General features: G+C 40.9%; 1 protein-coding gene across 1 annotated transcript in view; it reads left to right on the forward strand.

Annotated features, from left to right (window-relative positions):
* The window catches only part of LOC144600964 (methylated-DNA--protein-cysteine methyltransferase-like), a 299,188-nt gene that overhangs the window by 20,117 nt on the left and 251,625 nt on the right, over positions 1–27,446 (forward strand). Inside the window, exon 2 of the mRNA XM_078412869.1 lies at positions 1,635–1,682. Within this exon, the coding sequence (XP_078268995.1) occupies positions 1,650–1,682 (33 nt within the window). The 5' untranslated portion in view covers positions 1,635–1,649. The remainder of the gene's footprint in view (positions 1–1,634; positions 1,683–27,446) is intronic.

A 27,446-nucleotide genomic window follows, 5' to 3' on the forward strand; every position in this document is an offset into this window, starting at 1 on the left:
AAATCAAATTGTGAGCATCAATTCCTGACAATTATCAAAAATTGTTTCTCAGCAATTGGTAACATAGCCTAGGAGGTCTGTTGTTAATTCCATAGTAAGAGGCACAGGGAATATGATTAACCTGCAGGTCAGCTCTTAATGTAATTATTAATGATTGATTCTGTTTATCCTTGAAATCGATATGAGAAGCGAAATGGCTTGGAAAGTATTAGGGGTTGATTTCTTTTCTCTCACAGGAATGATTCTTAGACAAAGCTAAGGCTAACTGTATTGGGATAGGAAAATCATAGAATTTGAAAGCAGTTTTAAACAGACATTTACAGTATGCATCTTGTGTGATATTTCCCTTGTGAATGAATGTGACATAGATCAGTTAAAGATTATGATTTGGTATGGTAACATCTCCTGCCACTAATAGTTAAGCCGTTATATGGAGTAATTGATCTGTCTGTGAATGTTCCAATGTAAAAACAATTCAGGCTATTTGAACTATATTTTACAAGTGTGCATGGGACCTTTGGGACTGTATATTGAAAAATGTAGTTGTGTGGCAATTCCATAGGAACCCAATTAAAACAGATTGACTCAGTGGTTTCCAATTTTTCATTTTACAAAATTTAATGTACAGTTTTTAATACAATTTCACACAAAGATATAGCTTACAATACCTTTAATCAGTAACATGATAAGTGTTTATTTGAAATTACAAGGCGAATGCCACAGCTCAGAGGCAAGAGCTTCTGACTGCTTAAAACAACTCGGTGCTGAAACTCTAATCCTGTCCTCTCATTTTACTGCCTTTTTTTTTATTTGTTAAGCAAACATCGTGCATCATTTTTATGATAAAGTAATTATCTGGAAGGAAAAGTAGCCCTTTGCTTTTGGTTTCATTCATTACAGGAAAAAAAAAGCAATATTTGACTGAATGGAATTTCCGGAACAATTGTTTATCTTGGCATATAAAAGTTTTTGGAAAAGTGATTAAAAAATCGTCAAGTTATATTGACAATATTAGTCCTGGCGCAACAATCACAGACCATTCTTGTTTTGTTCACTAAGTGTATTTGGTACCATGTTTATTAAAGACTTGAACATTTTGCTTCAAAATCTTTTTATAGAATTCTTTAAAAAATATATTTGAAATTGACTGATTTTTAAAAAGGGGGCTTTTTAGAATTGTGCAAATAATTATTTTATTGGTTCTTTTGTGTTCAATAGTATTAGACTAGGCTGAAGGTTGATACCACTGTAATTGAGAAAAGGTAACTCCTTCCCCAGTGCTGTAAGCCTTGGATATTTGTCAGCCTGTTACGCAGGCTTTTTTGGGGATGTTCCCAATAAGCTTTTTCTGAAAATCAAAGTAGTAATCATCTGTTGCTTTCAGTGCATTACAAACAATGGTTGCCTTCTGATACCCATGGACTCCTGTTTGCTGGTAATGTTCTCTTCTCTGTTCATGAAGTTCATACTTAAACATTAAGAGTCATAATGTCCAATTTGTGTAATCACATCCCAAATCACTATCATATGTGAAATAAATAGTAAAACTGACAGACTGCTTCTCAGCTGCTTATAAGGGTGCATACTGCATCTCTTATCTGTTACTAACAGGCTTCTGCATTCTACTTTTACAGCGGAGACTGCTTCACATGGTTAACATGGCAGCGAGACTTCATCAAAAAGTGAGTTCCAATGAAAATATCCTGACATACAAGTATGAATCAAAAAAGCAACAACATTACAAATGAGTTCACATATATAGCAGTATTGTGCTTTTCCCCAGTGTCCAGCAGTCACTGTTTGGTATCTAGTTGACAAGATTGATGCTGCATTGTAAATCTCTGTAGCGCTGTCATGGCTGGTAACAGGCATCAGTGGACCTTTCCCCATCACAAATCTATCTTCTGTTGAATAGAGATTAATAAGATGAAGCACTATTCTTCCTTATGTTGAGTTTTACTGCTTCTCGCCCATCCCCACCCCGTACAAAAAAAATATAAAACAACACAAATAATTAGAGTTCACAGTAGAATTACACCTTCTTCCATGATCAAGCAGAAATCAAGTCACTCAGGTACTGTACTTTTTAGATATTAGCTGTCCTAAGCTGCACTGGGATACCGAAGAGCAAGAGAGAATGGTTACTTTTCTGCTTATATATAGCAGCAGAGGAGAAATACCTGTACCTTGATGCACTCATGTATCAAAATCATTTAAACAGAATCGGGTCACCGTCCTAAAGGACACTGTCTTTTCCATTAATGCATAGAGAGGGGAGAGTGAGCGAGACCACAGGATGAAATGGCATTTACTGAGTGAAATCAACATTATGAGGCCCTTGTATGAAGTTGTAGAGCCATTTGTACGCTTTATTTCTGAGGTGTGTTAATTCTTACTGCTTGAATCATTGATCATCCATCATTCTATTTTAGCCTTTGATGAATCTATTTTTGTTTTACTGTTATTTTATCCCAACATCATTTTTTATTGTGACCTTTCCATAAAATAGTGTGCGAGATGTAAACAGCAGATGCACCTGGTAGATTATGAATTGTATGGTATATCGATGGGGAGGGGGGTCAATTGTTCCAATTGTTGTAATTGTATAACAAGTGTGGTTTAAAGAGTATGGCTTAAAAATGATTACTACTATCCAAATCAACTAATGGTCATATATTTAAAGTACAGGTCCTGTGGCATAGATAGACATGGTATTTTGTAAATTTAATGAATGGGGGTGACATTGATGTGCAACTTTGAAATAAAATTATTTCAAAGATTCTGGGCAAATTGAATAAATAGAGATTTGTATTTGAATGGTCTCTTGTGGTGGTCCTGAAGCTTGTTTTAATTTTGATGTGTTGGAGGAAATGCTGGATTATACGTATGCACAGCAAGCTCCCACTGACAATAATGTTATTTTGATCAAATAATCGATTGTTTGGGTTTGTTTGAGGCGAACATGTTGGCTAAGATGTTGAGAGTTACTGACTAGCAGTGACTAATGGGGTGCCCCAAGGCTCAATATATATTAACGATTCAGACAAAGGAATTAAATGTGACATCTCCAAGTTTGCGGATGACACAAAGCTGGGTGGCAATGTGAGCTGCGAGGAGGATGCTATGAGGCTGCAGGGTGACTTGGATAGGTTGGGTGAGTGGGCAGATGCATGGCAGATGCAGTATAATGTGGATGAATGCGAGGTTACCAAGGATAGCCGATCTGATAGTGTAGGACTCTTCTGTACCATACTGGAGTATTGGTTTAGTGTGTCGGAAGGAAGTGCAGATGCTTGTGTACACTGAAGATAGACACAAAATGCTGGAGTAACTCAGTGAGTCATGCAGAATCTCTGGAGAAAAAGAATACGTGACGTTTTGGGAAGGATCTCGACCTGAAACGTTACCTATTCCTTTTCTCCAGAGATGCTGCCTGACCCGCTGAGTTACTCCAGCATTTTGTGTCTATTGGTTTAAAGTTTGTTCTGCCTGGGTCTTTGGGATTGGCACTTAAACAAGAACCTCCTCTATCAATGATATCATACAACCAACTGAACTATGTGTCAAATATAAAAATGGTAAACATTTTCATCCCATCGTTATCACAAATGAAAATTTATGTGCAGGGGTTATCCAACTGTTTCTAAATGTTTTTTTTAATCATAGTTATAACGTGTTGTTATTTCAATATTGTGCACATTATTAGGCTTTTATTTAGTTTTTTATGGCATGGGTTTGTTAATTATTAACTATAGCCAGGGGGTATGGGGAGAAGGCAGGAACGGGGTACTGATTGAGAATGATCAGCCATGATCACATTGAATGGCGGTGCTGGCTCGAAGGGCCGAATGGCCTCCTCCTGCGTCTATTGTCTATTGTGTCTGGGCATTGTAATAGGATCGGATTTCTGTTATTCAAGCATTCCAAAACTATACTTTCTCCGAGCAAACCATTTGCAGGATTTTATTAAATCGCGTGCGGAACTCTTGGTCATGTAGCAGGCTGCCTGCAGGAGTTTTCCATTTTGCAGCATGGAAAATTGATGGTCTGGTGTGGGAAAAGGCTGGCTGGACTAGCCATACGTAATGGAGCAGTGTATGTTCAGAATTACAGATATGAGAATGAAGGTGAATAATGAGAAGTAACTTTTGCGACAGAGACTGTCACTCCCGCGTTGGTCTCTTCAGCCACAAGCGACGCTGCTCTAGCCGAGGTGTGGAGCAAGCAGCCAACTAGGATGCATCACCCATGGTCAGCCATGACCGAGGGGGCCTAAGAAGAATGAGAAGTCACTAACACTTTGCTTATCATGAGGTTTGTGTAGAGAGTTCATTCCTGACTGTGAAGAGTGTGATAACTGAATGTCCACTCTGCCTTGATAATACAGTACACAGTGGGAGGTGGGGTAATGGTGCTTTGGCAAATCCCGCTGCCAATGTGGCCATCTTGGGCATTTATCGGAAGTCGTTTCCTTCATTCATTTTTTTTTGGATCACTGGCAGCATCTTTCGCTAATTTGTTTCTCTTTCTTACTGTAATACAGCAGCTTGAAATCGTAGACGAATGAGAAATCTTAGTATGTAGGTTGCACTTTATAGGCCAATTATCTGCCATCAGGCACCATTGCTCCCTTCCAGGGCTATTCCAAGATGCAGAAACAAAGTGCTAGAGATGTGCACCTGAATGTTCCTTGCTTTATGTCCCACAGTGTTTGTGAAGATATCATTCACGAAGATGCTCCTCGTCTTTCAACATCAATCTTTATATTGGGTTTTCTCCTTCCGACAATCCTGGTATTTGAAAAATAGCTTATAATACAAATATGCTGTATGCTGCCTGCATGCTGCCTTTTTCTTTATGTGACTATACTTCATATTTTGATGGAGTGGAATCTTATGATGCCCTTTTAGCTGTGGCCTTGTGCCTAAAGCCCAGCTGACTTTTGGGTGCCATTGTTATTTCCTTTAGTAGTTTATAAACTACAAACGTGCACCAAAAGTTGGCAGCCATATTGTGCTCCAGTGCAATTGAATGTTCAACGAAATGAAAGATGAAACCCTATTGAATAAGGGGTGCACAGTCTTGCAGCAGTAGAGCTGCTGCCTTACAGCGCCAGAGACCCGGGTTCGATCCCGACTACGGGTGCTTGTGTCTGTACGGACTTTGTACGTTCTCCCCGTGACCGCGTGGGTTTTGTCCGAGATCTTCAGTTTCCTCCCACATTCCAAAGACGCACAGGCCTGTAGGTTAATTGGTTTGGTAAAATTGTAAACATTTGTCCCTAGTGTGTGCAGGATAGTGTTAGGGTGCAGGGGTCGCTGTTCTGCGTGGACTCGGTGGGCTGAAGGGCCTGTTTCTGCGCTGTATCTCGAAGGAGTCAGAGACGCACAAGCTGAATGCCACTTAACATTGCCATCTGTACCAGGGAGGGACTGGTGCCATCTGAAGACCCAGGCATTCATCCTCATTTGTTACTGTCGCTTTATATAAAAAACAATAAGTGTGAGGCTATGAAATTCAGCAGCAGAACTAGAAGTAAATTTATAATTAAAAAGCAGCAAACTATTATGGTCCCTGTTCGATGGAAATGCTTTGCAAACTGCACAAAGGCTGGAAAAACTCAAGAAATTCAGTGACAGGCCTATTATGTATTTTGCATAATATTGAGGATCAAGATGAAATTGTTACACACTCAGTTTGTGAGAGAGCAAACGTGGCAATAAGCAGGTCAATAATTTCACGTGTAGCATGAAATGAATTGAGATTTTCTCAAATTTAATTGGGTTGTTTACCTCAAAATTGTGCATTCCACATCTGGATGATCGAACTTTGGGACCCTTGCATACCACAATGGTATATTAACTGTTCCACTTTAAAGCCTTGTTTCTAGATATTTCATGATTAGTTGCACTTTTTCATTAGTGTCGGTGTGCTTTCAGGAAATGCAGATTCTCAAAGCTGTGCTCACAATATTATCATCAAGTCATCACTTTTAAAGAAATAATAATGTCTGTTCTGCTGAAGCATCATGAGTTAATGAGAATCTCTTAATGGATTGCTTGAAATCCTTTCAGCTAGATTTACTGTGTTAAAACAGGTTTCTGTTTCAACTAGTCCTCAACTACAGTACATTTACAAGTATTGCTGCTCTGTCTATTCCAAACTTCTTTATAACCCAGCATTTGTGTTGAAGGGTGTAAAATGAGGGGAGTTTGTTCAAATTCGCTAAATTACTTTGTAAGTTAGAGAACTGAATAAAAGGGTGGTTAATGATGGTGTTTTCTTGGAAAGTGGAGAATTGTGTTTTTTGGCATTGTCAATCTTCTGCTGAAATTGCGGAAGCTTATATTCAAATCATGTGAATTTTGATCTTGAGCACTTATTTCGAGGCACCAACTGAATTTCAAATGCAGTAATAACCTGCAATGATGACTGTTAAGCAACTGACAACCCACTTAGTTTGTACCAGTGTTGTGAAGTTTGTTAACTCCACCATTGGGTATGCAGTTGTATCAGAGAATGGGCCCAGCAAAAGAGAAAATCTTGCTTCGATAATGGTGCTGATTAGCATGTTTTGAGTTCAATGCTGGGCGATTGTAGAGTAATCTGCTAAATGAAGATACCTGTGAAATGTTCAGGAACATGTGTGATTACATCATAATGGAGATGAATGTAGTCTCGATGATTAGAGGATTAAACCAACTGGCAATAAACATTTGTATAATAAAAGTCTGAAGAAGGGTCTCGACCCGAAACATCACCCATTCCTTCTCTCCTGAAATGCTGCCTGACCTGCTGAGTTACTCCAGCATTTTGTGAAATAAACATTTGTATAATGGTACAACATGAATATAATATGAACGAGCAGTATGAAAGTCAAATTTATTCTTGTGGAAGATATATATCGAAGAAAACTTTACATATGCATGCCTCCATTGTCAGGAGTCAAGAGTGTTTTACTGTCATATGTCCCAGATAGAACAATGAAATTCTAACTTGCAGAAGCACCACAGAATATGTGAACATCGTACACTGTAAAACAATATAGTAAACAAGAAAAAAAGTTCCGTGTGTGTGTGTATATTTTATATATATACACACGCACACACATCCGTACACATAAAAAAGCAAACAAATAATAGTGCATTAATAGTCTAAGTAGTTCGGAGGTTATTTGGAGCTTGTAGTGTTTAATGGCCTAATGGCTGTGGGGGAGAAGTTGTTCCTGAACCTGGACTTTACAGTTCTCCAGCTCCTGTACCTTCTTCCTGATGGCAGGGGAGAAATGAGTGTGTGGCCAGGGTGGTGTGGGTCTCTGATGATGCTGGCTGCCCTTTTGAGGCAGCATCTCCAGTAACTCTGATGGTGGGGAGGTCAGACCCGTGATGGACTGGGCAGCATTCACAACGTTTGGCAGTCTTCTTCGCTCCTGGGCGTTCAAGTTGCTGAAACAGACCGTGATGCAGCCAGTCAATACGCTCTCTACTGTACACGTGTAGAAGTTCATGAGAATCCTCTCTGACATTCTGAATCTCCGTAATCTTCTCAGGAAGGTGAAGCGTTGACAGGCTTTCTTTATAATTGCATCAGTGTGCTGGGTCCAGGAAAGATCTTCAGAAATATGCACGCCCAGGAATTTGAAACTTTTGACTATCTCCACCCTCGTCCCATTGATATAGACAGGTTTGTGGACCCTCATCCTGCCTCTTCCAAAGTCCACAATCAGTTCTTTGGTTTTACTGACATTGAGAGCCAGTTTGTTTTGCTGGCACATTTAGTCAGTCGATCATTCTCACTCACAGCTGGCTATAATTTTAATCGGGGAATTGAGTATAAGAGGGGAGGGCTAGGGGAGTTTATGTAGACGTTACCTGATATTAGAAAATACTGCTGGGTTGTAAGCTACCCAAGCAAAATATGAGGTGCTGTTCCACCAATTTGCCTGAGGCCTCACTCTGGAAATGGAGGAGGCCCAAGACAGAAAGTTCAGCGTGGGAAGGGGAGTTAAAATGGTTCGCAACCGGGAGAACCAGTAGGCCTTGGCAGACCGAGGGCAAGTGTTTTACTTGGTCAATGTAAACTGCCCAATGTGTAGGTGAGTGGTAGAATTTGGGGTGAGGTTTTTGAGAATGTGGGGATAATAAGTTATTGGGGAAATCGGTGAGGTGGGTGGGGGGGGGGGGGGGGGTGGAATGGGATGACTGTAATAGACATACACCTGAGGGACTGCAGTGATCTGTGTTGGAAAGAAAAATGGATATATAAGGCAAATAAAAGCTAGATTTGGATGTAGACACAATGTATATGAGCTAACATTTTGTACTACTTCCTAGGTTAACAGTCTCACTGCTGAGGGTCGTTATGTGCTGTTCTTTATTTCTGCTGTGCTCGGGTCTGGGGGCAAATGCTGCTGCTCCAAGTTTGCATCTTTGAGGTTACCATGACTTGCCCTCTCACCACAAGTGTATGGACTGTCAATACTTTGGACAGTTTTAGGCAGCCTCAGTTTTTTTTCCCCATTCTGTCCTCAAATAGTTTGCAATGTACACTTGTACAAGATGTAATGTTTACAAAATCGTCACTTGGCTGAGCTTCCAGTCTTGTGGAATAATATGCAAATATGCAGAGCAATACGCAGGAAACACAAAGCTCTTAACCAAGTGATAGACACGAAGTGCCGAAGTAACTCGGTAGGTCAGGCAGCAAAAATCTCTGGAGAAAAAGGATAGCTGATGTTTAGGTTCTGGATCCTTCTTCAGACTGGAGAAGGGTCCCGACCCAAAACGTCACCTATCCTTTTTCTCCAGCGATACTGCCTGACCCACTGAGTTACTCCAGCACTTTGTGTCTATCATAAACCAGCATCTATAGTTCTTTGTTTCTACATCTTTAATAAGTGGCTGGTTTGTTTGAGTTGTAGAGTTGTTGAGCAGTCATTGAGCACGGACATAGGCCCATCGGCTGGTGCTGACTATTAATCCACTGGCATGGATGTCTTTGAAAAGTGGGACAAAATGTTTCCTTCCACTAGTGGGAGAGTCTAGGACTAGAGGTCATAGCCTCAGAATTAATGGATCGTTCTTTTATGAAAGTGATCAGCCATGATCGCATTTAATGGCGGTGCTGGCTCGAAGGGCTGAATGGCCTACTCCTGCACCTATTGTCTATTGTCAGAGATGAGGAAGAATTTCTTTAGTCAGAGGGTGATGAATCTGTGGAATTCTTTGCCACAGAATGCTGTGGAGGCCAAGTCAGTGAATATTTTTAAGGCAGAGTTAGATAGATTCTTAATTAGTACAGGTGTCTGAGGTTATGGGGAGAAGGCAGGAGAATGGGGTTAGGAGGGAGAGATAGGTCAGCCATGATTGAATGGCAGAGTAGACTTGATGGGCCGAATGGCCTAATTCTCCTCCTATCACATGATCTTTATAACTGGAGAATCTGGAGGATATCCATGCAATCACGCGAAGAATGTGCAAACTCCATACATATACAGTATTGATGTTCAGGATTGAAACCAGGTTGCTGGAACTTTGAAGCAGCAACTCTATGACTAAACAACTGTGTCACCCATATTATGTGCACATAATCAAATGATGTCACAATCATACTATGGCAGCAGTACAGGCATTATATTAGTTATGAAACACAACCATATGACCCAACACAGTTCAGGTGTCAGAGGCAGGAGAATGGGGTTCGGAGGGAAAGATGGATCAGCCACGATTGAAAGGCGGAGTAGACTTGATGGGCCGAATAACCATAATTCTACTCCTATTCCAAGAGACCGATGCAAACCATTCGCTGGGCAGTATATTTTTACATGACAGTCCAGCTTCCCTCAAGATCCACAGAATCTTACCTACGTATTAGTTTTCAACAAGTAAGATCAGTTATTGCAGATTTAAGAATTAAGTACTGATAAATACATCATTGAAAACGACTGCGATTAAGTAGCTCTTTAAAAAATCTGCGAAGCACAAAAAGCGGCTAATCAAACAGAATCTTGAATCAAACTTGAATTATTGCATTTAAATCGAAGAGTTTTGTCTCGCCTTCGGATGCCTGAGAGAAAGCTGGTCATTGTTGCAACTACTATATTATAGGAAGGATGTCGACAAAATGGAGAGGGTACAGAGGAGATTTACTAGAATGTTGCCTGGGTTTCAGCACTTAAGCTACAGAGAGAGGTTGAACAGGTTGGGTCTTTATTCTTTGGAGCGTAGAAGGTTGAGGGGGGACTTGATAGAGGTTTTTAAATTTTTTAGAGGGACGGAGTTGACGTGGGTAGGCTTTTCCCTTTGAGAGTGGGGAAGATTCCAACAAGGGGACATAGCTTCAGAATTGAGGGACAAAAGTTTAGGGGTAACATGAGGGGTAACTTCTTTACTCAGAGGGTGGTGGCTGTATGGAATGGGCTTCCGGTGGAAGTGGTGGAGGCAGGCTCGATTTTATTATTTAAGAGTAAATTGGATAGGTATATGGATAAGAAGGGATTAGAGGGTTATGGTCTGAGTGCAGGTAGATGAGACTAGGTCAGGGAGAGTGGTCGGCGTGGACTGGTAGGGCCGAACGGGCCTGTTTCCGTGCTGTAGTTGTTATATGGTTATATACTAAGGTGGCGTGGTGCACCGAGGAGTCCCCTGCAACCTGTTTCTCTCGCAGTTTACAGACTCGCCAGCTGCCTGCCATTGTTGCGGGCTGGAAGAGTGTGTACCACGTGAACATGGAGTGTGTGAGTCTGTGTTACACGTGTACATGGAGTGTGTGAGTCTGTGTGCCACGTGTACATGGAATGTGTGAGTCTGTACCACGTGTATATGGAGTGTGTGAGTGTATTCCACGTGTACATGAGTGTGTGAGTGTGTGTACCGCGTGTACATGGAGTGTGTGAGTCTGTGTTCCACGTGTACATGGAGTTTGAGTCTACCACGTGTATATGGAGTGTGTGTATTCCACGTGTACATGAGTGTGTGAGTGTGTGTACCACGTGTACATGGAGTGTGTGAGTCTGTGCCACGTGTACATGGAGTGTGTGAGTCTGTATTCCACGTGTACATGGAGTGTGTGAGTCTGTGTGCCACGTATATATGGAGTGTGTGAGGTTGCAGCCCCTGCTTCATTATCCAAAGGGGCTGCTCCTTGCCTTCTGGCTGCACTTCTCACCCACCATCCTCATCTGTGGACACCCTGTGCGTAGGGGAGAGGGCGGGGCCGAGGATGTCCTGGTTGGGTTGGTCCTGGGCCTGGCCAAGCTGGCCATCCGCGAGTCACGGCGCCAGGCGGAAGAGGGCTCTGCCCGAGCCAGCTGCTTGCCCCTTTTCCGGGGTTACATCCGTGCCCGGGTGGGGTTAGAGAGGGACCATGCGCTGTCCATGGGCACCCTGGGGATTTCCGGGAATGTGGGGAACCGTGGGGGGTTGAATGCATCCTTGACAAGGATTGTAACATAGTTGTATAATAGTTTATTGTTTGTCTTGTATTATGGTGGTGGGTTCTGGTTTGGGTTTTATTGTATTGTATATATTTTAATATTTGAATAAATATTTTTGATTAATAAAAGAAAGGGGTGGCGCAGCAGTAGAGTTGCTGCCTTACAGTGCTTGCAGCGCCAGAGAGCCGTGTTCGATCCCGACTACGGGTGCTGTCTGTACGGAGTTTGTACCTTCCCCCTGTGACCTGCGTGGGTTTTCCCCGAGAGCTTCGATTTCCTCCCACACTCCAAAGACGTACAGGTTTATAGGTTAATTGGCTTGGTATAAGTGTAAATTGTCCCTAGCGTGTGTAAGATGGTGTTAAGGTGCGGGGATCGCTGGTCGGCGTGGACTCGATGGGCCGAAGGGCCTGTTTCCGCGCTGTATCTCTAAACTAAACTAAACTACTGCTTCAAAGATATCGGAACATAGTTTGCTTGGGTTAAATTAATTGTGAAGTACAATTTGGAAATATTCAGGGTTGAGCATGCTTTGGACATAATACTCTGTTTATTTTCAATCGTTTGATTTTCTTTTTGTTAGGCTGTGCTCTCTGTAGTATAAAGATGCAACACTAGATTTTTGCTCTTTGCGTTTTTGTCGCAAGAGACAAGGCATTTGATCAGAGAAAATAGTTCGCCTACTCAGAATGTGTAATGAAATCTATTATTCAGGGGAAATCATGAAGTTAGGAATCAAGAGAGTTGAAAAATGCAAGTGAATTTAAAATAAATGATGGCTTTTCACACCAAGGGGTTTTTTTTCACTTTGTTTTTATGTTGTCACCCTATGGGTGCAGCAATTCCGATACCACAATACGAAAGATGATTCTTGTTTTTCAAGACTATTAGAAAGTTGCGATTCTAATAGATTTCCGATATTATATAAAGGGCATGATTGTCAGGTGGAGAATGCTGTGCTAAAATATTTTTCTAATCTTCCTATCATTTTTACAATCAATAGTTCTTCCTTTGAGATTTTGGCCATTTTCAGGGTTCTAGACATCACAAATAAACTCAATGATAATTTTCTGCTGTGGTAATGAAATGACAAAGGTGATTGCGCGCTGTATGTATGTAGCTGAGAAAAAACAATAAAATTAATCTGAATTAGCCTGACTTGTCGATGAGAAGTATTTATGATATGTAGCAAAGCAATAGCTGAAGCTGATGTCATAAAAGCAGGGAAGCAAGTTATTGCTTTAATGTAATCGTGTTTGAAATATAAAAAAGAGACAATGTTATGGTTTGCAGGTGATTGTGTTTTTGAAATTAAGTTATAGAGGTTTTGATAATTGCCACCAATAATGCATTCAGAATGCAATATCGTTTATTGTGTTATGCCCAATTGCATTATTTTGTATTTTTATATACTTTTTGTGTCAGCTTTGAAGAGACTGTAGTTAAAACAATTTTGGATTCCAGTATGTTGTGAGTTTAATACATTAGGCATGGAAATAACCCGGTTTGCGTTAATAAGTAACTCAATATATTTTGGTGAATCTGCTTCTGTTACTATCTGAGATCAATTTTGCAGCATGAATCCCAACACTAATATTTGAATTCTGCTACTTGTCCAATGCAATACTGTTTCAAAGAGAGAAGTGTGCAGGAGTATAATTCTGCTTTTTTCTGCCCATGGAAGTGTTCAATGTTTGAGGGAAAAAAAGTTACTGTGACCCATCAGGAATATTGTCAGGATTCTACTTATTGAACCAAGTAAAACATTGCTGTATTTACAGGATCTGAATAGTCGTCTTGTGATCTTGGTGGAAGTTACAAGCCTTTGAGATTAATTTGCAAACATAAATTCAAAATTTTGGAACCCAGAGAAATGATTGCAAAATGCCAAACCAGCCATTTATAGGAATATTTACCCAATGGGCAGATGGCTTGCACTATCAATTAAAAAAGAGCCATTTTCACTCGTGATCAAAATTGGGCACATCTTTGTATTGGTACCCTGGCTAGTCTCACACTCCAAATTATCATTACCTCCCCCCTCCCTAAAAATCAAGGCTGCGTAGATTTCAGATTTGCTCCAGAATCAAATGCATTTGCCAGTGTTTTTCTTCCATTTGAAACTCTTGCATTTGAAAAATATCCTGCACATGAGGACACCTACTTTGAATATGTGCCAGTATGGAGAATGTAAACACAATTATGTGGAGACATTGACAATTTGCCTTCAAAGTGGTATTTATTATGTGATGAACGGGGCCTGATTTTTTTTGATTAGATATTAATATTGACTAATTTAAACCTTTCATTTGAACTTTACAGCTGGTAACACATTATTGAATATTATTAAACTTACAATATTGCTATTTTGCGAAGCCTAATAAGTGGTAATTATACATCTTTAATTTACCTTATTCTGTTCCATTGTGCCTATACTAATTTTCAATTCAAAAGATCTATAAGTTTTTATGCCAAATATAACTCTATGTAAGGACAACCAAATATATTCTTTAATACTGTAGTTTACAAAATGCAGATATTGTGTGTGGGTTGTTGACCAACCATATGGACAAATAATAATAAGTTACTTATCCGATTGGAGAACAAAATGGATTAACTAAATTATGGATAGCAGTGGAAAACTTTGAAAGAGCAGGTATTATTTATTGCTATTATTAATTCATGTGCAATTAATTTTAGAAACTGAATATTGATGCATTTGCCTAAAATTTTAATAACCTAATCGACAATTTTAGCAAGGGACTAACTGGAAAAGCATCCCAAATCACAGTAAAAATTAAAATAAAGAAAATTCAGCTGGTGCTTATTCGTGAAATAATTTTTTTAAATTTCATTTAAAGTTGATTAGAAAGTAAGCCAAGTATTGGATTATCTTTAAAATTCAACTTGTGGGATGTTCAGTTCATACAGGTTAAAACAATGATGTTTTCAAATCTAAAGTGGTCCTTGGACCAATCTTATTTTAGAGAAGATCAAATCTTGACTTGTTATTGAAAATGTGTACATCTTTTCGTCTTGGTATCTTGCCTAGTCAAACTCATTACAGTATAAAGATTGTGGCAAAATCGATATACAACCCTATTCCTCAATTAGCATCTAAACTATTTTCCAAATGGTCATATAAATACGATCAGAAGGGCACTAATTTTGATTGTCGAAACAAGGAACTGCAGACGCTGGTTTACAAATAAAGAGACAAAGTGCAGGAGTAACTCATTGGGTCAAGCAGCATCCCTGGAGAACATGGATATGTGCCAATTCAGGTTGGGATCTACCCTAACATGCTATGTTACTCCAGCACTTTATGTCACTAATGTTGATTGTATTGTATTGCCTGTTAAATGCATTGGAGCAAATGGTGCATTGCCATTTGAACTGCAATGAAATTGTTCTCAGTGCTACACAGAAACTGATGCACTGATGTCTCCTTTCTTGGTCTCCTCACTTCACCCGAGATGTTTATCGCTTGTTATGGTCCAGTTTCATGGATGCCAGGTTGCTGGTATCATGTCCAACTGACCATTATTAATGTGTGGGTCTTGAAAGTTGGTGTCAACAGACTGCTTGTATGTGTTCCAGAGCAGAGCCCAATTCTTTCACAGCTTAGCATCCAAAAGTGTACACACTCTACAAGTGATGTTACATATGATCCATTATCTGTGTATATTTTGATCCATTCGGAAGGATACCAAGACTATTTACAATGTCCCATGTATTATTGTAATTAAATACATTACAATCAATGGCCAAAAATTAATGTATTATTTCAATATTTGACTCGAACCTTTAACCTGGTATTTTGTCGGCACTTACTATTTAACTTTGAGTAACATCCCATTTTGTGAAGCCCAATAGCCCTAACTACAGTTGTACTTTTGTGTATTCATTGTGTCTAATCATATTCAATTTGATATTTACTTATGACGCTACTTGACTCTGGATAACACATTAAGATATTTTTGGGTGGTTTTCTGTTTTTATTATTTTTAGTCTTATTATTGTTTGTGAGGCTGTGTAAAGTAAGTTGGTCCACAACGGCAGCAACAAATGTCAATGCGTGTTACTGCTGAAGCTCTCGTATGATATTACAGTTTTGAAAGCACGAATAGCTGGAGCATACCTAACGGACTAAATGGTTCAGCGTGTGGAAAGATCAGTGGCTGCCCACGCTGTGTGTCATTCACTTCCTTCTCATTCATCCAGAAGGAATGGTTGAATGGTTTTATGGCACAATTTTAGAACTGGGGCCGTGTCCCATTCAGTACCTACACGCGCCAAGAAGTGAGTGTAAAATAGTGATATTGATTATAAATCAGTGGTGCTGAAACGTGCTGTGAGCAAACCAACTGGATATGGTTGTCCAGGAGCAGTGACAGTATGTGTGCAAACAGTGTTAGCTCAGCAGGTTAGAAACCTGCCAGGAAGAGTAAATCTTCAAAGTAATCAAATTCTGGCTGCTCACGTTGCCATCATCATTCAGATTTTAACAATGTTGAAGAGGGACCAATTTCATCAGGGCTTTTCAGTGATTTCAGATGTCACATTTGATCAGAGGTCAGTGAGCAGAACTCCTCACCTTCTTGATTTTGCACTTGTGGGAGTTCTGCCTTTCACCATCTCACAGTAATGCGAGTGGTCAGTATAAATGTGACTTCTTGATCATAATGTTGTGGAAACAGTGTCCATACTGTTCCCCTTGGAGTAGTTGAACAGAAACATGAATGTGCCTGTGTCTCTGAGGCTGATGTAAATGTGCAACATTATGCATTTGGTGGGTGGAGGAGATATTTTGGTGATAAATCAGTAATGTTATTACCAATGAACCGAGCAAACGCCATATGTTGTATCTTTGCTGCAGTGGTAACGTTAGCAGCAGTAAGGAAGCCCGTCCAATTAAATGGAAAACTGCAATTCTGCTGTCCTGAATCTTTCTGAAGAGGCTTGACGCTGTCTCCATTGTAGATACGCTGATAGATCCTGCAGCACAAAATATCACAGAAATTTGAGTAAGGATTTCTCATTCTAGATATCACAGAGAGGCATGGAGCAGCCATTGACAGGGAGATATTTCTCCTCGCATCTACGGAACAATGTACAGTCTTGGCAGAATTAGTTAACAAAATAAATGCAGTATGTAAAATGAAAGCCGTGGGACTGTTGCAAAAAGTCAACAATATTTTTAAACCAGAAGAAATTTGCAGCCAAAGATTGGTGAGAAACTTATAGTAAGGGCAAGGAAATTACCTTTCAGGTCTGTGGCATCTGCATGTTTACCATTGTAGACGCGTCTGTCCATTTCTACTGATTTGCTTAAAAAGTTGTTTAATCATATGTTACGTTGCTGTGAATTGTTTACCAAGGTAAATAACACTATCATGCATCCAAAGCATAAAATCTCTGGTCTGAAGAAGGGTCTCGACCCGAAACGTCACCCATTCCTTCTCTCCTGAGATGCTGCCTGACCTGCTGAGTTACTCCAGCATTTTGTGAATAAATACATTCGATTTGTACCAGCATCTGCAGTCATTTTCATACACTATAAAATCTCTGGTGATTTCATAGTCCTTATTTTAATCATTGTCCTTATTTTAGTCTTCGCAAGAGATCTTCTTGGATAGTTGAAGAGGTTGGGATATTGGGTTGAACTATCTGGGAGCCATGAGGAGAATACATCAATTTAGATTTTACTATGAGTGGGTCAGGTGGCATTCAGACACCTCTGGTTTCTTCCAGGTTCAGTTACCTCTGACATGCCAAGGTTTGCACTGTAATTGGCCTCTGCAAATTGTCCCAAGTGTGGAAAGAGTGGATAAGAAAGTGGGATAGCGTAGAACTAGTGTGAACGGGTGATCAATAATTGACGTTGACTCAGTGAGCCGTGGAGCCTATTGGTATGGTGTATTTTTTTTATTTTTTAAAAGGACACAAATATGTTTCAATGATTCCAGGACAAAATAGACTCTTCATTTTATTGTGAGAATGGCACGACAATCTGAGAGGTCAGACGTTGTCACTATGGTCTCACAATAGAATGCGAGGTAGATTGAATGCGCCCACTTGGGAGCGACTTCTTCTGTCTGCACGCGAGTATGCAGTTCAGGCTAGATGGAGCCGGTTAGCTTGAGAAGCCAGTTTAGCTGAACTATCTTGACTTGTACGAACCCTGCCTTTATAAAGGTGAACTATGGACATTGTTCATCCAGCCAAATTTAGCTCTGAAGATCCTAAGTACTGATTCCTCCTTTCATTGTTGCTTTGTGGAGTTTGATGGTACTGTCGCATGAATTCAACACCAGTTTTCACTTTTAGAAGTGATAAAAGGGACAGTGGCGCAGCTGGTAGAGATGCTGCCTCACTGCACCAGAGACCCGGTTTTGATCCTGACCTCGGATCCTAACGTCTGTGTGGAGTTTAGTCATTCTCCCTGCGATGCCTGGGTTTCAATAGACAATAGGTGCAGGAGGAGGCCATTCGGCCCCTCGAGCCAGCACCACCATTCAATGTGATCATGGCTGATCATTTTCAATCAGTACCCCGTTCCTGCCTTCTCCCCATATCCCCTGACTCCGCTATCCTTAAGAGCTCTATCTAGCTCTCTCTTGAATGCATTCAGAGAATTGGCCTCCACTGCCCTCTGAGGCAGAGAATTCCACAGATTTACAACTCCCTGACTGATTTTTTTTTTCCTCATCTCAGTTCTAAATGGCCCACCCCTTATTCTTAAACTATGGCCCCTTGTTCTGGACTCCCCCAAAATTGGGAACATATTTCCTGCCTCTAACGTGTCGAACCCTTTAATAATCTTATACGTTTCGATAAGATCTCCTCTAAATTTCCTCTAAGTGCTCCGGTTTCCTCCCATGTTCCAACAATTTGTGGGATTGTAGGTTAATTGGCTGTTGTAAAATTGCAGGTGTTCAGGAAGGAACTGCAGATGCTGGTTTAAACCAAAGATAGACACAAAAAGCTGGAGTAACTCAGCGGGTCAGACGGCATCTCTGCAGAAAAGGAATAGGTGACATTTCGGGATGACCCGAAACATCACCTATTCCTTTTCTCTTGAGATGCTGTCTGACCCACTGAGTTACTCCAGCTTTTTGTGTAAAATTGCAGGTAATGGAGGTGACAGTGGGATAACTTTGAATTAGTGTGAATGGGTGATCGATGGTTGGCATGGTCTCAGTGGGCCGAAGGGCCTAATTCCATACTGTATCTTTTTGTAAAAAAGATTTTTTTAAAAACATTGCTCATTTTTTAACGAATGAACTCCTTTCGAGCACTTCAGCCTCTAATCATGGTTTCCTCAAGTAGTAACTATCTTTTCCATTATTGGCCAAGATTTTTCAGTGAAATGTCAGGAGCTCCACATGTGTGTCACCAAATGTAGACTTTTAGCGTGTGAAAATGTGGGTTAAATTTGCTGACTTCTTCACTAACCTTTGTTTAACTACACCCTGTTGTTGAACCTCATAAAATCTGGTGGTGGAGCATGCTGTTCGGGTAATTCTCCAGCACATATTGGAAAGTCCACCCCACCCCTAGGTCCATGTGCCAGATGAGACTTAATGTAGGAAGAACATCTTTACTTTAAATGGGGGGAAAACGGCTGGAATGGACAACAGTAAGTATTAGGTAATTTATATCTTTCAGTGATTTGTGTAAGATGAATTATTTTTTTCGTTTACCTTGGTTGAATATTTTATTTTTTTAATTTATGACTTAAACTTTTTAAATGCTTATTAATGATAGACACATTTATAAATATTGAACGGTGTGGATAAATTTCAAAGACAGTTATGCTAGACATCAATGTGTTCCAGTTATTTTGCAGTGGAGGCCTCTTCTGTGCCCTTTCCACTCCTCAACAAGATGACAATATTTATAGGCACTAAATCCACTCCAAAGGGCTTCACCAATGAGCATTGGTATAGGTCTGCGTACAAAATTGCTAATGGGGACTCTGCAAAGTATAGGCTCATGCTCAAGTCAATGGTGAATGTACCAGCTTGCCACTGGTCCAACATTAGAGCAGCTCTAATTGCTTTAATCTCCATTGTGGCTTATAGTATGTAGTCTGGAAATGGTCTATGATAGAATATCCTTGGGTCAGCATTTCCTTTGAACATCCTTCTATTATTTACAGTATCTGTGATTCAGAGATAATTATTAGAACATTTTGATGGTTATTTGATGTTTTTACTTTGAATTTGAGTTTAGTTTATTGTCACGTGTACCGACCGGTGTACAGTGAAAAGCTTTTGTTGCGTGCTAACCAGCCAGCAGAAAGACAATACATGATTTCAATCGAACCATTCACAGTGTACAGAGACAAGACAAAGGGAATAACGTTTAGTGCAAGATAAAGCCAGTAAAGTCTGATCAAAGATAGTCTGAGGATCTCCAATGAGGTAGATAGTAGTTCAGGACTGCGTTCTAGGTGTTGGTAGGATGGATCAGTTGCCTGATAACAGCTGGGAAGAAACTCTCCCCGAATCTGGAGGTGTGCGTTTTCTCACTTCTATACCTTTTGTCTGATGGGAGAGAGGAGAAGAGAGAGTGGCCAGGGTGTGCCTTGTCCTTGATTATGCTGGTGGCCTTGCCGAGGCAGCGTGAGGTATAAATGGAGTCAATATCATATCATATCATATCATATCATATATATACAGCCGGAAACAGGCCTTTTCGGCCCTCCAAGTCCGTGCCGCCCAGCGATCCCCGTACATTAACACTATCCTACACATTAAATTTTCAGCGCCTGAAACATTGTTTTTTTTTCTGTTGGTAGACCTAGGCTAAAAGTTGAAATCAGTATATTTGTAAATAACTTTATCTTGATATAAATTTTCCATTATTATTTTAATAATAGTTTAAAATCAAATCACGTGGTTTCTACTGTTTCTTTGCAGGATTAATGCAAACTTCAAAAATGAAGTTACTTGTATAACTAACATTTTTACTTTCCCTTCAATTTTTACTCCCCATTGCTTCTCTCCTGAAGACACCAGTGGGCGACATGGTGGCGCAGCGGTAGAGTTGCTGCCTTACAGCGAATGCAACGCTGAAGACCTGGGTTCGTCCCGACTACGGGTGCTGTCTGTACGGAGTTTGTATGTTCTCCCCGTGACCTGCGTGGGTTTTCTCCGAGATCTTCGGTTTCCTCCCACACTCCAAAGATGTACAGGTTTGTAGGTTAATTGGCTTGGTGTAAATGTAAAAATTGTCCCTGGTGGGTATAGGATAAGTGTTAATGTGCGGGGATCGCTGGTTGGTGCAGACCCAGTGGGCCGAAAGGGCCTGTTTCCGCGCTGTATCTCTAAACTAAACTGAACATTGACTCTATGCCGGAGGGTTTCTTTGCGCCCAGTGATTGCCATTTAGTAACTGGTCCAATGGGCAGTTCTTCAAATCTTGATAATAAACATCAGTAAGCCATTGCACATACTGCACAAGTAACACAGCTGAGCTTAATTCCATCTTAACTATAGATGGACAAAATATATTTGAACAGTGACTCCTATGGTGAGGTTATAATTCTGGCCATCTACATTTTAGCAGTAATGGAAGGATGCAATGGAGGTCAAAGATGAGTGTGACTTCACTGCTTCATTGTCTTAACCGGTGTGTAAGACTGGACTTTATTTTGGACTAAACGTTATTCCCTTTATCATCTGTGGACGGACGATTGTAATCATGTATAGTCGCTCTACAGACTGGCCAGCACTAAACAAAAGCTTTTCACTGTATCTAGATAGGCGTGACATTAAACTAAACTAAACTAAAGACAGTCTCGACCTGAAACGTCACCTATACCTTTTCTCCAGAGATGCTGCCTGACCTGCTAGTTAGTCCAGCTTTTTGTGTCTATCTAAACTAAAGACTTTGCTGACAGACAGAGAGAAAGAACATGAAGATTATAACAGAGCTTCAATGGGACATTGTTTGGGAATATATTTGGATATGGCACTTTCAACTTTTCTGATACTTTGCCTTAGTAGCCATTCTTTGAGCGAGGAAAGTGTTGGCTGTTGATGGATTATTTGAAGGTGTGAAGGTCTATCTGCCTTTTCTCGAAGATAGACACAAAATGCTGGAGTAGCTGAGCGGGACAGGCAGCATCTCTGGATAGGAATGGGTGACGTTTGGGGTCGAAACCCTTCTTCAGACTGAGATTCAGGGGAGAAGGAAACACAAAATAAGGACGAGTAAGGTGTGAAAATGAGACGTCAAAAGAAATGGAGATCAAGGAAAATGTAGAATAGATCACTGTTAGCTAGGAGAAGGTGACAACAGAGATAAAATGTAATCCGGAACAGTCAGACTGGTCAGGGAACTGGGAAGGGGGAGGGATCGAGAGAGAGTGCGAAAGGAAGGGCTACTTGAAGTTAGAGAAGTCAATGTTCATACTGCTGGGGTGTAAGCTGCCCAAGTGAAATATGAGGTGCTGTTCCTCTAATTTGCACTGGGCCTCACTCTTGTATGATTTATTTCTATCTCCCAGAAGCATTAGCTTTAGCCAGAAATGTTGGACATTTTTTTCTCCCTTTTTAAGATTTGGAGTGTTAATTTTAGCATCACTACTCATGGCTGAATGCAGAACATGGGATAACCTGTGAGATTCTAGGAATATACATTTGCTTTCACTGTATATTTACTGACCTACTAGCTACCTGGATGGCAGGGCGGTAATGGGACAATAAAGGGAGGCGTTTTGGCGTGATGCACTTTAAAAAATATAGTCTCGACCTAAAAAGTGGCAACTAAACACATTTAAGTCACATATTTTATGCTGGCCTTTCATCAAAATGTTTAATTTATGTTTGTAGGCAGGCATGGAGTTTCTACATGAATATTGAATACATATCATGAGGAACTTCTCTATCAGTCAGATCAGCAAAAGGAATAAGTGATGATACCTGAACCCGACTGCGATATCTTTTCTTCCTCATCCCTTCAATTCCCCTGGTGACTGTTGACTCGAGCCCCATCTCCTGCTGTGTCTCCTTGGTAGTAACATAATCAGTGTACGTGGGAGCATCTTGCTGCCAGTGTTTGTTGGTTTCAGTAGCTGGCCTTTTAGATTTATTAGATTTAGAGATACAGCGCGGAAACAGGCCCTTCGGCCCATCGAGTCCGCGCCGCCCAGCGATCCCCGCACACTAACACTATCCTACACACACGAGGGACAATTTTTTTTTACATTTACCCAGTCAATTAACCTACATACCTGTACGTCTTTGGAGTGTGGGAGGAAACCGAAGATCTCGGAGAAAACCCACGCAGGTCACGGGGAGAACGTACAAACTCTGTACAGACGGCGCCCTTAGTCAGGATCGAACCTGAGTCTCCGGCGCTGCATTCGCTGTAAGGCAGCAACTCTACCGCTGCGCCACTGTGCCGCCCTTGTGATTCTACAATTTGCCTCGGGAAAACATTTTTTTCTCCACCAAGTTTCTTTGGGACTTCTTCTGTCCTTGCTTATGGAGTATTCTGTATAAAATATACATATATAGATTTTTTCGTTCCTTTATTCTCCCTTTTCCTCCCATTAAACTAGAAAGGTAGCAAAGCATGGAGAACATTCGGCCACCAAGGGAGTACTTTTTGCTTCAGTCAAAATGTCTCTGATTTTATTTTTTTGTCTTTTTATTTTCCTGCCACACTGAATCATCATGCACAATAAGAAGTCGCCCCATTCATACAAATTTTATTCACATCAAAGTACCTCTATGGAGAAATTCAGAAATCTTCTTTGGGGAGCTCTGAGGAAGTCCAGAGACATCCGAGCCAGCAAAATAACAATACCCTTGTTGTTTTGATGTATGCTGTACAGGTAAAAAGTCACACAGTGGTCTGAGACAAAAGGATTGAAGAGTTGTGGGTTGTGAAGCTAGATGAAGGAATGTAGGTGGGAGGGGGAAAGGGGATTTTAAACTAGATGCATGAGCAGGTGGGGTACAGGGGAAAGAGGGAAGGAAAAGGAATAGGGGGTTAGGAGAGAGGGGGAGGATGAGAGACTTTTGGTTGGTTACCTGAAATTGGAGAATTCAATTTTTAATATCATTGAGTTGTAAGCTGTCCAAGCGGAATATGATGTGCTGTTTCTCCAGTGTGGATGTGGCCTCACTCTGGTAATGTAGTAGGCCCAGGACAGAAAGGTCAGTATAGGAATGGGAAGAGGAAATAAAATGGCTGGCGGTGACAGACTGAGCACAACTGGTCAGCGAAACAATCGCCGAGTCTGTCTGAAGAAGGGTTCCGACCCAAAACATCACTTGTTCCTTCTCTCCAGAGATGATGCCTGACTCGCTGTGCTCCTCCAGCAGTTTGTGTCTACTTCCGATATGAAACAGCATCTGCAGTTCCTTCCAACATGCAGAGTCTACCCTTGGCTTGCCATTGTACAGAGGCAAAATCGGATGCAGTAGATGGGGTGAGAGGAGGTGCACATGAATCTCTGTCTCACCAGGAAGGACTGCTGGGGTGCCTGGATGGATGCGAGGGAAGAGGTGTAGGGACAGGTGTTGCACCTGCTGTGGTTTCAGGGGAAAGTACCTGTGGAGGGGTGGTTTGGCTAGGAATGAATGAGTTAACTAAGGAGTTGCGGAGGGAGCAGTCTCTGTGGAAAGCTGAAAGGGGTGGGGAAGATGTGGCGGAAAGGGGTGGGGAATGGGAAGATGTGGCGGAAAGGGGTGGGGATGGGAAGATGCTCTACAGGTATATTCTACGGCTGCTGATTTCCCTCTCCTTGGATCCCTCAGGAATGGTGCTCGCACTGCTCTGAAACACAGTTTGCTGCAAATCAAGGTTCACTCACCTGCTGAAAACCAGTGACCTTTTGCTTTGGAACTGTGGCTTGAAGTTGCTGTCAGTTGGTTGGAGAGATGAGTCTTGGTATCACCGATATCAAAAGTGCAGCTTCCTAATGTGAACCAAAATACATTTTGTCTTGAAACAGGAATGACAAGCAGGAGGAGGGAAACTAAGGCGGCAAAGCAGAGATGACAATCTCCCCCAAAGGAAGTGATCTGAAAGACCTTTTCTTAATTTATATCAGTAATGCAATATTCATTTTCCAGTGCGGTTCTTCTAAATGGCACCGGTTCTTGCCAATGTTTATTATTATTATACCCAAAGTTGTTCCATACGAGAATCTGCAATGATATTATTTATAGATGGATCATGTCTACCAATATCTATAATCCTTCCTTGGTATAAACAAAATGGCTGGGTAAGATTTGTAATACAAGGAGCAAGGGTAACAGCCTGCCTCAGTGATGCATGTGTACTATCATCCCCAGCAAAAGAGAGAACAAAGAAAGTAGCCACTTTACTATTGATGTCCACATGTCAAAAAAATTCAGCTGTTCCTATTTTACGACGAATGGATTTTGAAACATGTACACAAGAAATAGTGAATCTACCTGATGTTTTTATTAGCATTAATATTTTAGTACTGAGTCACTGTCAGAGATTTTCCGTTTTTATGATGTGTTATTATCCTGGTTGTGCTTGGACATGTGATGCAAGATGATACAAAGTCAAAAAAATAGTCTATTTTTATTGCATTTCACTAACTTTGAGTTGCAGTGGTCTCCGTTGCAATAATGCAGGTTGCTTTCCAGCTGTTTGACTATGTGGGAGTAAGATACATCTTGTAAACTGAAAAGGCATTTGGTATTCAAATGATTATATCACCGTCATTTAAATATTTTTCCTCAAATAACTTTACCTGAGATTAAAGATTTTGGTTTTAGGGAAATGCTGGAGTGCTTGAACTGCTTGATAGGACTAAGTGACTGGGATGAATCAAGAGAGGTTTTGGTCTGAAGCTTTATTAACGACATAATGAAAATATGTCTAATGCATTTCAATTTATTGCATGAAATTATCCATGTATTTCACTGAATATTCTCTGTATTGGCTACTCCAGTATTTTGAATGTTTCACTCTGCATTTGTACTACCTTAGGATAATATGTTAATTATTGATGAATGATCTTGATATCTGCTATCAGTGTAGGAGTTGTTGAAATGGGATGAGATGTTGACAGTTATTTTATACAGGATTGCTGGGTTTAATGTTGGTGGTTACTGACCATAAATAATGGCATGAATAAGCACCTCTTGAGATTAGTGTTGGTTGGAGACATTTGTCATCCCTGGGATGTTGATAAATAGAATCATAGGGGTCATTTACTGAATTTGCTGACTCCGCAATTTAATCGATGAACCTTCCTTTCCAAGTGCTCTTTTGCAATGGAATACACTCGTGAATCTGGTGTAGAGCATGCAATTTGCTTCCATTTTGTTTTGCGATTCAAACTGTTGTTTTGTGTGTATGGGGGGGGTACATGTTTGTGGAGTAAGAATGGGGATAAGAAAATCTCTCCAGAGATGCTGCCTGTCACGCTGAGTTACCCCCGGCATTCCCTTTTTGTCTATCTTCGATTTTAAACCAGCATCTGCAGTCCTTTCCTGCACTGTTTGTGGAGTAAGTTCTGGATATTATATTGGTGAGGGCATTAGTGCAATTGGCACTTTTTAAGATGTTCACATGGTTGACGGTCTTAATTCCAGGCAGTAGACCATGCTAATTTGGCACCAATGCTGCTTTGTTTTGGAGCTGGGTGTTCCATCTGTAAGATTGAGTGGGTTAACATATGGTGAGTGTTTGACTGCACTGGGCCTGCACTCGCTGGAGTTCAGAAGGTTGAGGGGGGACCTCATTGAAATTTACCGAATACTGAAAGGCATGGATAGAGTAGATGTGGACAGGATGTTTCCATTAGTGGGAGAGTCTAGGACCAGAGGTCATGCCCTCGGGATTAAAGGAAATTCCTTTAGGAGGGAGGTGAGGAGGTTTATTTCATCAGAGGGTGAATCTGTGGAATTCATTGGCACAAATGCTGTGGAGGCCAAGTCGAAGGACATTTTCGATACGATATGATAGCTTTATTTATCAGGACGGAAATTGATCTGCCAACAGTCATAAAAACACAAAATGCATGAAACATGAAATTAAAGTGATGAGTGGAAAGGAAAGGCTTGGGAGATTGGGTGGGGGGGGGGGGGGGGGGGGAAGGGAGTCGGTCTCAGTCTACTCGACGACAAAAGGGGGAGGAGTAAAGTTTGATAGCCACAGGGAAGAAGGATCACCTGTGGTGTTCTGTCCTGCATCTTTCAAGGCAGAGATAGATAGATTCTTGATTAGTAAGGGTGTCAAGTGTAACTGGGGGAAGGCAGGAGAATGGGGCTGAGGGAAAGATAGATCAGCCATGATTGAATGATGGTGTAGACTTGATGGGCCAAATGGCCTCATTCTGCTCCTATCGCTTAGAAACATCTGAAGATTTTGTGCTAGTTGTCCAAGGAATGTTGTCCAAGACCTAATGGGGAAGAGCAGGAGCTAATATGAGCCTGCACAGTTACCCTACAGCTGGTACAAGAGCCCCTGGTGGAAACATGGGACTGTAGCATGCGAGGGATATCCTTAAATATCGACATTTCCCCAGTTGGCCATCAGCATTTCACTGAAAAATCCCATCCACTGTGGTTTTATGTGCATTACAATCTTGATTCAAACATAGATGCAAAATCTGGTGAAGTGACAGTGATTTCTCTTGACATGAAGGCACAGTGGCACAGCTGGTAGATTTGACTCACAGCACCAGAGATCCTGGTTTGATCCAGACCTTGGTTACTATCTGTAGAGTTTGCACATATTTTCTGTGACTGTGTGGGTTTCCTCCAGGTGCTCCAGTTTCCTAATACATCACTGAACTAGTGTGAATGGGTGATCGATGGTCAGCATTGGCTAAGTGGGCCAAAGGGCCTAAGTACATTACGAGCCCTTCAATCAATCAAGTGGCCGATCCATGACCAATGTAATAATTTGGGATCAAATAACACGTGTGCCTTAAGATACCAAGTAATGACCAATTCTAATAAGCAGTCTAAACTCTTCCCTAAACTTTATGTCATCAACGGCCTGA

The sequence above is a fragment of the Rhinoraja longicauda genome, chromosome 16 (assembly GCF_053455715.1).
Source record: "Rhinoraja longicauda isolate Sanriku21f chromosome 16, sRhiLon1.1, whole genome shotgun sequence".
In the NCBI taxonomy this organism is placed as follows: Eukaryota; Metazoa; Chordata; class Chondrichthyes; order Rajiformes; family Arhynchobatidae; genus Rhinoraja; species Rhinoraja longicauda.